The sequence below is a fragment of the Hypomesus transpacificus genome, chromosome 8, assembly GCF_021917145.1.
Source record: "Hypomesus transpacificus isolate Combined female chromosome 8, fHypTra1, whole genome shotgun sequence".
Taxonomy (NCBI): Eukaryota; Metazoa; Chordata; class Actinopteri; order Osmeriformes; family Osmeridae; genus Hypomesus; species Hypomesus transpacificus.
This window is the reverse complement of record NC_061067.1, coordinates 3,351,158-3,363,303: the sequence shown is the minus strand read 5'-3', so window position 1 is coordinate 3,363,303 and position 12,146 is coordinate 3,351,158. Positions and strand designations below refer to the sequence as shown.

Below are 12,146 nucleotides of genomic sequence, written 5' to 3'. Positions count from 1 at the left end.
AAGGGGTGTGCTTTATCTATCATGCATGAATTTATAGTTAATGCATGATTCCAACCATGGGCTTGCTGTGTTGTTTGGCCTTTCATGCCCGGTACCCAGTCTCAGCACTTATTAATGGTCCTCTCTGTTGCAAACAAGTGTTTGTTCTGGCTTCCTTACTGATTGTGCCTCGAATAGAACAAACGTCTTGAATGTGGGAGCCATTTCCTCTGTGATGTGGAACTCTGTCCATGAAGGCAGACACCAACCTTCCAGACGTGTATTATCACAGTCTCCTCTGACCCACATCCCAGTCTGGGAAGAACTCACTTCTCCGTTCTCAGTCCAAAACAGCTCTAGCTTTGAAGGTGTACCTCCCATTTAGCGATGTTGTTACACTGATCAGTACGATTCATAAGACACTGGCCCCACCTCTCGATATACAGGATATTAACTGTAATTCTGCTAGTTAGAATCCAGAGTTACGTCTAATCCAGAGTGCCTCCATTGGTTTCTGGAGATCAATGAATGATTGATTATCTGTAGATGTAATGGAAAGCAAAGTGGTGGACTTTCTGCAACCCCGGTGTACTGTATATCTGTAGGCTCACCTCCTTTCCTGCCGTGATACTCCAAGTTGGATTCTCGCTATTCCAGTTTGCTTGTTTTAAGAAGATTTGACACGTGCTGCACATCTGCATCCAGTGCACATAATGGCTCCACTGACGTCCATTTAGCGAATGCTACATTAGCTTCAATACCATTCCTGCGAATGAAATATGTGAGGGCGTCTGGAGCCCTCAGTCTCTTACGTGACCACATAGTGGACAAGACATTTGTGACGCGAGTCCTTGGTTACTACGGAAACATGAATCAAGCGGTGTGTGTCATCTATGTCTTGGCATCTGCATTGGTGTGTGTGTTGTACAGTATGTACTGTATAGGGCTACCATAACTAGTTAATGCTGCATGTGTATTAGATTTGTATTTCATCCGTAGTAACTTGCCATTTCTGCCTAATCCCTAACTACCCTCACCTGATTATGTAGCTACAAAGGAAATAATCTTTCAGCAAGACTTTCAAGGGGGAAAAAAAATGTGTCTGCTGAACAAAGAAACCTTTTCTCTTAGTCACACAGCAGAAAAGACTCATTTATTTGTCTTGGAATGGAACGCCGAGAAGGCATTTGATTGGTTAAAGCCAACTGCAGTTAACCACAAGGACCATAGAGGGCCAGGCTGAGCGCAGTCCACTCCCTCCATACCCAAGGCTCAGACCATACTGTTTGGCTCCATGACCTGTGCTTACAGCACTTTGGCTCACATTACACACAAAAGCAAGGATCATACACATTCCTGGGCAGTGTTCTGCCAGTGCTAGGGGCACCCTTGCTGCTAACACTTTGGAATAAGGACCCTACGTAAGAACTCCTCGGAACCTCAGCACGTGTTCTCCTTTAGAACAGTTTACAATATAATTTGAATGCAACATTGTTGTGGTTAATCGACAAGCTGTAGTTTACGACCCACTGTGGTATAAGGTCACAAACAGCCTTTTGTGTCAGTGGTGGTGGAAGTATTTCAAGGTGGAAAAGTTTGGTTTTCTAGAAGCCTCAGCACTAAGATTTTAGCCAAAAAATACAAACGCGGTACATGTGCATGCGGCACACTCACACAAACTGTACACACAAACAAACACATACTCATATACACACACACTCATATGCACACATGCACACACTCAAAGAAAGTGGTAGAGAGTGACAGACACAGAAACACACACACATCTGAGACTTTATCCTAAATTCCACCTGAAGTGTGAAGATCAATCATCCGTCTGTATACTTTTTATATAAAATGATTTATCCACGCAAATCTAATATCTGTTCTGCTTTTGATCTCATAAGACCCTACCTTCATGGCCCAGTTTTCAGAAACTCAATGAACCTAACAAAGTTTCATATCCACCAGTAAAACAGGTGCGTAGTGTTTCAGTAGTCAAAAGTAGAGTCGGTGGGTAATGAACAGCGATTCAAAATCAAACGTCTTTCAATTTGTCAAAGTGTTGTTTCAAGAACATAAAGAGAACCCAAAATAACTCAAAAGTTTATAAGTCAACTTGCCAAAGTTGCTTCTTAAGCGAGAAACCGTTCAGTGTGTATATGTCATATTTTTGGATCATGGTAGAAAAAACTCACCCCGTCAAATTTTTATGTTTAGTTCATCTGCCAAAGTAAAGCTATGAAAAGAAGAAACACAGACGTTACAACAGGTAGCCATAACTCACCTCTGTGTTGACGAGCTCTGAGACTGCATCCCCACTGTCTGAATGTGGTGTAGGAGGCCACATATAACATCAACAAACATTAGAGTCAAGGAAAGCGGGAACACTTCCAGTGTGTGCAGGGCCCGCAAAGAATACACACGTGTAGTCACACACTCACTAACACTGCCACTCACACACACATGCATGGCACACACGCACAACACCCAATCTCTTTCTCTCTCTCACTCTCACTTTCTCTCCCCCTTTCATTCTCCCTCTCTCTTTCTCTCTCCCCATCCTTCCCCCTCTCTCTCCCCTTCTCTCTCTCTCTCTCTCTCTCTCTCTCTCCCTACCTCTCTCACTCTCTCACTCTCTCCCTACCTCTCTCTCTCTCACTCCCCCTGTTTTTCTCTATCTCTCTGTCTCTCCTCAGATATATTAGACATGCTGCACACAGTCTTCCAGGCTGCTAACAGCCTGCTACCATGCAGCGTTATACTTAGAGCAGGTCAGACTGCAGCTGAGGAGAAACGAGCAGAGAAATGACTGTTTCGAAAAGAAGAACATTCTCATCTTACGTAAACAATAACAACATCAAAACAACTCTGTCGCATTTGAGCTTGTCTTTCATCCATCTCTCAACACCCTGTCCCCCACTGTCTCTCTCCTCTGTGTCAGTCTGGCTGTGCAGTCATGCGTCCATCTATCTTTCTCTTCGTCATGTGTGTATGTATGTCTGTTCCTCCATTGGGTTCTCAGTGTGTGTGTGTCACACTTCACACCTCCAGCTAAACCAAATTAACGTCTGGAGTCTGAACACAAGGAATAATTTATAAATCAGGCTTTAGCCAGGCGTTGTCATTCACCTTTATGAGACGCTACAAGATCGATTGTGGACAGTCCTGGCAGTGACTTCCAGGATCATTTTTAGTTTTATGCTCATGCCACATATCTTTAAAAACTCTACTAAAACAGGATAAAGAGCTTTTATTCCATGGAGGGAGGCTTTCTCTACGGGAGCATCACCTTCTACCCCCTTCTTCATTTTTTTCTTCCTCATCATTTTTCCTGGATAGCTGATTCACTTATTGTGAGAAGATTCAATACAAACATTATGTCCATAGATAGTATCTCCAAGGCCTCTCTCTCACTCACACACTCATTCACACACATGCATGCAACCACACACACGCACACAATTCCAGTCTTTGTCTGCCCCTTCTGGTTCAAAGCCAGTGCGCCGACTAAGTGGTCTAACATTCAGTGTAAGGATCAGAATGCTTTGTCCTGTATGAAGCAAAAACATTAGTCCTATTGAACCCGTTTCCCACTTTGTGGCAAAGAACATTTTTGTGAAATCATCTTTTAATTTTCTTTCATCCCATCACCCTGGTTTTGTGGGGCCAGTAGCGGCATGTGCATCACATCATAAACCAACCCTGTAGTACCGCTTTGGTTACACTTCCCCCATTCTGTAAGTACAGCCAGCAGCTTGAATCCTAACCCACTGGCCCCTCCAGTCAGCGGGTGCTGTATTGCAACCAGACATCAACACGCCGCGGCCAGGCTGCCCCACCTCCAGCCTTGAGTGAGACGAGGGGTGACCACTCATCTCCCCAGTGACTGGCTCGTCACGGGGAGAAACAAAGGGATGAAAGGAAACACTTTCCTTCTGTGTGGAGGAGCAGTGAACTAGACCAGGACCTCTGGAGGTGTTTTTCCAATCATCGAAGAGTCTAACCTGCTGGACCCGGTAAGGGCCATGGTCCTTGTTCAAGAAGCTCAAGTTCCAGTTAGTACTACTAAGTTACATTACTTTACTTACTAAACGAGAAACATTTCTGTGAGACAGTAGAGAAATATCAAAAGGATCCCAGCCAAAGAACCACAAAACATCAGAATGTTGGCTGTTCAGGGATAACATGAACTGTATTACAGTCAAAATCACGAGGGAACTTGGTTGTGTTGTATTTAATAATTTGCCAAATTCCCTGGAAAAAAGGAGTAAGGATTCCTTAAATATGACACAAAAGACAAATAGTTGAAATGTTTTATTGCAAAATGAACAGATTTTCTCTAACAAATTGAGGTAGGGAAAATGCATGTACAAAGACCACATGGCAAATTATGTTTTTCCATTATGCATGATGATGTTGAAAACAAGTTGTTGAAAAGAGCTGTTTCATAAATAAAGTTTTATTGTCTACCACACAAATATCAAGGTCACCAGAAACAATATATTCTGATTTAACATGCGGGTAGTAGGCATGATTACATTATAAGTAGCACCCTTGAATGTTGTGTGTTCTAGTTTTGTGTCACAAACCATTTAGTGTGTATACAGTACAGTACAGCTAAAGGTCAGATGAAGGCTTTATATACCCATGTACTGTAACTAAGTTGTACTTGTTGTTCGATAGGCTGGTCTTTATTTCACAGTCCAATCACACAAAAAAACGTATTACCAACAATGCTAAATTGTATTTATCTTTACAAGCACCGTAAACAAAGTCCCGTTATGTGACATTGATAACCGGAACAATTACGATGTTGGGATTACTGAGTGAGAAACAGGTGAACACAAAGCAAGAACTCAAGCATGATGGGAGAATAAAGTTTCTGGATGTTCTGGATGTTTCTGACTTCCCGACCAGCAGGGAGCTCAACCTCTGATAAACATTATCTTACAAAGTCATAACATCTCTATAGGAATAATGACACAGCAAAATTATAGCAGCATTCCTTGACTCAACTACCCATAATGCAATATAAAAACTCAATACAAAAATAAATGCATCGTAATGTGCACCACCTGTATTCTTTAAAAGGACAACCACAACATCAGAATACTCCAGAGCACCAGTAACATGTGCCTAACTTGAAAAAGTTTAACGGAACATGCTCTAAAAACAACAAAGAGATGAAAAAGAACAGCAAATAATATGGTTTATTATCTTTAAGTGCCGACTACTGTATCCTTTTTACATTTTCTGTCAATTTGTCAAAGAGACAAGATCCACTTACAGTATGTGCAACATAACATATAATGAAGGTATAAAATATATTTACAGTTTATACCATTTTCCCTATCGAGACAGCATCTAAGTAGGAGCATAGAAACACCTACCCATAGCCCATCCCTAGCTCTGCGTTTGAGTGTGTCAAGTTTCCTTTCTCGTTTTTTTCGTTGCCGTGGAGACGATCTGCAGGCAACGACGGCAAGGTCGGCGAAGCCTAACGCAACACCCCAGGAAACAGACGGCGGGCCGGAGGACTGCCTGATAAACATCCACGTGCTTGGTGTGTTTGGCCAGTCTGCCCTGTAGCAGTGCTCAGATCACTGCGAAGAGCTGGAAGGCCTTTCCTCCTGGGGGGTTCTGCAGGCTGGAGGATGGAGAAAACACATCCAGAGGGTCAGGCAGGGTGTGGCACGCGTCAGGAACAGAACACGTTCTGCCACTGTTCAGACGCGAGGATGAAAGACACAGTCAGGTGAGATCAGACTTCAGTGGTTCAAAGAAAGATGTCCACGTCAAGTTAGTACAAACGCACAGATGACAGATACAACTCAAACAGTTGGGTTCTGGCGCTCTTCAATTGCTGGCGTTCATAAGTGACATGAATGAAGGGATGATTGAAAAACAAATAGATGATAGACAGACACAAACACAAAGGCTCCTGCCATGAATCCAAACCAGCACACATAGAGAAACAGAAACAGATCATTTAGACTTTTTGAGTATTTGATACTGACTACCCACTATGATGAAGAATACTTTCAATTCTTCCTCTCAGCATTTCCCTCTCTCAGACTCCCTGACTCTCTCTCAGACTCCCTGACTCTCTCTCAGACTCCCTGACTCTCTCAGACTCCCTGACTCTCTCTCCTCCCTGACTCTCTCAGACTCCCTGACTCTCTCTCCTCCCTGACTCTCTCTCAGACTCCCTGACTCTCTCTCCTCCCTGACTGGTTTAACGTGCTGACGAGTGCTAGACACCATGGCCAGATTAGCCAGTAAACTGAGGGATTAGCCATCTAGCTGTACCTCTCGGAGAAAATGCCGTTTTGGTACGAGGCGATGTACTGTTTCCGCTTGTCCACCGGCATCACGTCGATGTAGCCACCCACATCGTTCCTGAGCACCCCTGCATGCACCGCTGACCGGCATATGCTGGATGTCTGGAGACCCCGACGCCACAGAGAACAGAGTAGACAACTGCATTTCAGAATCTCACATCCGTTCCAATTTTGTATCCATTACAAAGGTCGCGTCATTTCACATCGAATCTGGGCTTCATTTTTTGTATATATTTATAAGACCTGGTGACTTACATCTGAGTATGTTCTGGTACCGATGACCCGTGATATGTGAGGGTTCTCTTCCATGCAGTTACTGGGGCAGTACAGTCTGAAAAGAGTCAGGCTAAGTCAGAATCAGGCTAAATCTGTATCAAAGAGAGAAAGTAGAAAGGGGGAGAGACTCAAGGTTGAACAGTACCTTGGACAATGCTTCACAGGCTTCTGATAGGAACACAACTGTGCTACGGTCGTCTCACAGTTAATGGCTTTAACTAGAGAGGGGATGACAGACAATACATGATTCACAGAAGATTCAAGTGAGACACCAACACGATGACTTCTTTAGTGTAACTGATGAAAAAGATGACACGGCCAAACTGACCTGTTACTCTGTCAACAATAAAGGCATTGGCACTCTGGTACTTCCTGTGAAAGAGCACACAAGGTCAGTCAAGATCTGGAAGGATATCAAATAGCATCTCACCTCACATCTACAGATCATCAACATGACCTTACCCGAGGGACTGGACACCATTTTTGTTGGATTTGATGAAGAACTCCTTTCTCCCTTGTCTTGTCACATCCAACCATCCTCCATCGTTGTCTATGACGCCGGCATGGAGGCCTGCTCTGCAGATACTCGATTGCTTCGAATCAAATCCAATTCAAACAAAATTGTATTCATTCAATTTTCCGTTTGAATTGAGTGGACACAGATGAATAATATCTGTCTCTGTAGCACTCACCATCTCATAGTGAACTGTCCCCACTACTTTCCCTCTGCTATCAATACAGCCAGCTGGGCACTCATACCTGTAGACAAATAGCAATGTGTTGGTGTCACATTCATTCAAAAAATTATGGAAAACAATGGATTTTGGCTGTTCAAAGGTCGATGAGCGTGAGTAAATGATTACATTACCTGTTACAGGTCGTTCCTTTGCATTGATCTCGTAGTTTAGTATCACAGGTCACAAGTTGAGCTGAATTGCACAGAGACACAAACCCACACACAAACAGACACATAAACACACACAAACAGACACATAAACACACACAAACAGACACATAAACACACACAAACAGACACATAAACACACACAAACAGACACATAAACACACACAAACAGACACATAAACACACACAAACAGACACATAAACACACACAAACAGACACATAAACACACACAGAGCTGTTAGCCTAGCACGAGACAGCATGCCGTGCATGTCCACAGCATGTGGAGTAGCACCTCTCTGAAGCATGGGCACCACTATAGGGAGCCTTGAGGTGGATTATCGGGGGGGTGTTTCTTTTGATGCTTCCAGAATGAAGCATTCCTGACGCAGGGCTGAGCAGGGTGGTCAGTCGGGGATCAGGCCTCAGCCTGGCCTCCTGCTCAGGAGAGAGGAAGCCATCTAAAAACCACAAACCCCTGCTCTCCCGTGCCCCCCGCCCGCTCTTTACTCTGCAAGCCAAGAGCAAACACACACAGGAGATCTCTGCTGAAACAGAACAATAAGACATTCCTCCCTGCTCTAAAGAGTGACTTGCAATATTAAGTCTGCTGGAGAGAAAAAACTGTCAGGGTGAATTAAGGACGTGACAGATAAAACCTGCAGAACTTCAAGGCAATTTTGAATAAATTGCACCAAAACATTTCCGTAGAGGTTTTTTTCGCTACCCGTTTTGCTTAATCAACAATAACTGGTATGAGATGGATGGGTTCTTAGAATTCCATGGTTTTGACCTGCTTTTGGAGAAAGCACTTTTTTGCTCCTTCGGCTCCTAAGCCCAACAATCCCACCCTCAAAAACCAGAACCCGTATCCCCCCCATGCTGAGAAGAAACCGGACCCAGAATAAACACTTAAATGGCCGCTTACACATCTGCTGTGTGCTGACCACCTCGTTCCTTTCCAGACTCTCAGAACGGGGGTTGGTGGTAGTGGCCGGGGGGAGGTTGGGTTTGGGGGCCCGGGCCCGAGGTTTCGGGGGGTTTCGGGGTTCCTCTTGTTCAATGAAGTTGTTTTCCTCCGTTTCCTCTTGCGGAGTACGGGATTCAGAGCCATCGTCTGCAGGAAAGGGAAGGAAACTGTTTCGGTTCAGAGCGCAGGGCTGCTGTTTTGCTACAGGGCCGGACTGAAAAGAGCAGGCTATTGGGCTTTCCCTTACACAAACCCACACACACATTTGTAGCAGAGGTTGTCCTTGCAGCCTCCTCCATAGCTGGGCGGGCAGGCGGAGCATGGGGTGCCATGTTTGTAGGGGGTATGGCCCCACCAGTTACCTCTACAGGTACAAGTCAGATATTACAGGTTAGTGGAACACATTATCTCTGACAATATGCAAAAATGCCCTTTATTTTGATTTATTTTAAGTCTTAATGCTGGTTTACTATGTACTCTCTGAGAATGTGGAAACTGTATACAATAACTTTAGTGGAAAATAAACCCATTTCTTAACAGACGTACTTTGCCTGATAGTTGCAAACCAGGTAGACAGCTTTGGCCCAGATTTGACCCCAAACGTTCATGTTGTAGCACATGTTGATGGCACAGCCGATACGATTGCTGGTGGCCCACACCAGCTGTGGAAACAGGATAGAGAGTTAACAACAAAGAAAAACACGGTAAACCAGGCACACACTGGATACCCCCATGTTTAGAAGAAGTGGTACAGTCTACACGTTACCTGTGTATAGTGTGTGCAGACAGGACCGGAGCATCTGTAGGGGCAGTAGGGGTCACACTCCTGTGGGTAGGGAAAGGAGAAGTCTTTCACCTCGTCATACCACGCCTGGACGTGAAACGTGGGGGGACGAAATCTAGGATGAGACAGAGTAAAAAATAAAAAAGAGTCAGAGCCAATCTTGAATGTGTTGTTTATGTTCTGTGAGACTCAACGTGAAGTCAACTCCTAACTGTATACAACGTGTCAAGTGAGAACAGAGTGGTTTTAGTTTCAGTGGGCTGGGTGTGTGTGGTGTCTGGCACACCTTCCCCAGTGAGCCCCCAGGTTCTGTCCTATCTGAGGCAGGAGGCTGGCAGGCCCGTGCTCCCATAAACACGTCTCCGCCCACTCCTCCGCCGTCCTCTCCAGCTCGGTGTCCCACGACTGCAGACAGAGAGAAGAGAGAGAGAGAGAGAGACGTGTTGAGGGGACAGAAACACAGACACAAGGCTCTCGACACACAGCACCACACATCGACGCTGTGAGTCGATACCGCTCTGCGAGTCGATACCGCTCTGCTGAGGCCGACCGGGAGAGACGGCGTAGACGCCATGAGTGAACGCTGCAGATCTGCTGTTGCTGTAAAGTGAACGGCTGGAGAGGGATTTGCCGTTGGCTGTGCTGGACCAGGCAGAGGCTTATTTTCCCTAAAGATTGAGGTTATTCAAAAAATGAGGGGAAAAAAAGGAAAAAAAAGAGAGACAAGGCAGGCTGATTTTCCTTAAGTAATACATCCCATATGTCTGCAAAGGGGTCCAGTATGGCTGCCCCTTCTACGATGCCCTCTCGCCAAGTTTGGTTATGGTCGGAAGCAGAATACACCAGCCGTTCTGGAGGTTTTGCGGCGCATTGCAAAGACTGTCGTTTTTCACATAAGTAAAATAACAGTAATCTTTCTGTTGAAGGTAACTCTATTTTAAATGCACACCTTAACTTTCACCTTGGGCTGAGACACCCTATACTTGGCGATTGTGTAAGTGTGTGTATTTAAGTGTGTGTATGTAAGTGTGTGTATATAAGTCTGCGGGTGTCAGAGCTTAGACATTTCACACGTTGGGTCCTGGAAATCCAAAAGTGTGGCCCCCCAGTAAATCTCAACCAATCACAGAGTCGAAAATAGAGCACCCCCCTTCCACTCTCCCCTCATTTTGTGCCCCTAAAAACAACTGCTGGTCTCCACATTTAGTCCTGCTGTGACACAAGCCTGCCCGGCAACAGGATGCCTGGTAGTGCTTCACATTAACTCTCTAAACAGATTCCACAGCTCATTCTGGGAATTTAAAGCAGCTGAGTGGAGCTGTTTGGGTGAAGCTGGGATGTTGAGGCAATGTTGGTGGACTGACACTGCCATGGCAACACAAGGAGGTATATCAGATACCAGAGAAGGTCTGTTGTAAAAACGTTGAAGGAACGTTGTATAAATAAACCAAGGGGGCCTTCCTAGGTACTGTGGGGGGAGGGGGGGAGTTCGTTCATTCAGCACCTGTGCCTATGTGTGTTTGTGTGAAGTACATACTTTCTGCAGTCCCTTTTTCTACCTGTAGGGTGGACTGTACAGTAGTGTGTAACACTTGCTGTTTAGCACAGCAAGGAAAAGGATTAAAGTATCTGTAGTACTATAACTCAGATGATTAGTAGACCATGGCTTTGCTTTATTACACCCTTGTTCCCTAGCTATGTCATACTCTTTATCGATTCTCCTGACAAGTAACCCTATTTTTCCTTGCCAAAAGACTAATCAATGTGTTTACGCTGGGAACTCAACCGCAAAACATTACCGATGAAATGTGGAGATTGGCAAAATGGTCTTTGAATCCCTCAACTTTAGAAATTTGAGCACAATGTAATCCTATGAATGGCTACTTTGTAATAGTGATAGAAGTGTTTTAGACCACAAGTGATTAATCCAACGGAGGTCACTGAGTCCATTCGAGTGAGCCACAGCAACTTTGACCAAATCTTTTTTTTTTTAAGAAAGAAAATAGCTTAGTGTGGTTTGAATGATTTACAAATATATGTTTTGCAACATTAAAGTAACATAATTCAGTGAGCACATAAAAAAGTGGCAATTTTCCACACGGTATACAACCACATTCCCGCAAAAGGGAAGACGGACAAAAAAACGAACCATGCGAGTTATGAAAAAAGCTTTTTACCAAGACACTTTTTTGGGATCTCTTGTGTTTAGTGCTTTGTGCTGCCTGAATGTCAAAGTGCTGCTGTTTGCACAGTCAACCAGTGGGGGGGCTCCAATCCCCAGCCTCTGACCGCACTTCTGCTGGGGCTTGTAAAGAAAAACATGTCCCCTGCTAAATGCTTTCAGCACCGTGCACTCTGCATTGTTTATTTCACTTAACACCTCATTTACGTCCAGTTCTTTTTTTTTATTTTATTTTTTTTACTCTTGGTCATCTGGTCTAGCATTCCTACGGGTGCAGAATGGCGAACTTCCCTTTGTGAGTTTGAGAGAGAGAGAGAGAGAGAGAGAGAGAGAGAGAGAGAGAGAGAGAGAGAGAGAGAGAGAGAGAGAGAGAGAGAGAGAGAGAGAGAGAGAGAGAGAGAGAGAGAGAGAGAGAGAGAGAGCAGAAAATACAGTGCACATGAGAGTACGAGAGAGAGAGATGGCGCACTGAAGAAAAAAAGACAAGATAGAAGGAGAAAATAAGGGGTTTGGTATATAAAAAGATGGTTGGCTGTGTTGTGAGGAAGCATGCAAAACAAGTGTGAGAAATAGAGGGAGAAAGAGGGATAGACCAAGAGACAGACAGGAAGAATAAGAGACTGTTTATCTGAATGTGTGCCTGCGTGTACAGTATTTGTGTGTTGACAGTCCAATGTCCAGACCACCATTAAATTCCCACAGCCACATG

General features: G+C 44.5%; 2 protein-coding genes across 3 annotated transcripts in view; both read right to left on the bottom strand.

Annotated features, from left to right (window-relative positions):
- dok6 (docking protein 6) overlaps positions 1-2,466 on the bottom strand; it is a 39,960-nt gene extending 37,494 nt beyond the window's left edge. The window contains exon 1 of the mRNA XM_047023642.1: positions 2,267-2,466. Within this exon, the coding sequence (XP_046879598.1) occupies positions 2,267-2,329 (63 nt within the window). The 5' untranslated portion in view covers positions 2,330-2,466. The remainder of the gene's footprint in view (positions 1-2,266) is intronic.
- A 1,806-nt stretch (positions 2,467-4,272) lies between these two features.
- On the bottom strand, positions 4,273-10,418 carry LOC124470371 (cysteine-rich secretory protein LCCL domain-containing 1-like). 2 transcript variants are annotated; one of them, XM_047024211.1, is made up of 13 exons: positions 9,542-10,418; positions 9,238-9,370; positions 9,018-9,133; positions 8,735-8,835; positions 8,430-8,618; positions 7,468-7,528; positions 7,292-7,358; positions 7,062-7,192; positions 6,928-6,971; positions 6,745-6,817; positions 6,579-6,654; positions 6,292-6,425; positions 4,273-5,629 (listed from the first exon to the last, which is right to left on the bottom strand). In XM_047024211.1, exons 1-13 carry the CDS (start codon positions 9,748-9,750, stop codon positions 5,578-5,580), a joined length of 1,386 nt encoding a protein of 461 aa, XP_046880167.1. In that variant the 5' UTR covers positions 9,751-10,418; the 3' UTR covers positions 4,273-5,577. The 2 variants fall into 2 exon arrangements, with proteins under 2 accessions (XP_046880167.1, XP_046880168.1); XM_047024212.1 differs by lacking the exon at positions 9,542-10,418 and having other exon boundaries at positions 9,233-9,355.
- Positions 10,419-12,146: the final 1,728 nt, after the last annotated feature.

Coding starts and splice junctions, on each gene's coding strand:
- LOC124470371 (XM_047024211.1), bottom strand. CDS start 9,750: ATGTGTGGTGCTGTGTGTCGAGAGCCTTGTGTCTGTGTTTCTGTCCCC. Junction 6,972..7,061: donor AATGGTGTCCAGTCCCTCGG/GTAAGGTCATGT, acceptor GCTCTTTCACAG/GAAGTACCAGAGTGCCAATG. Junction 6,426..6,578: donor GTACCAGAACATACTCAGAT/GTAAGTCACCAG, acceptor CGGGGTCTCCAG/ACATCCAGCATATGCCGGTC.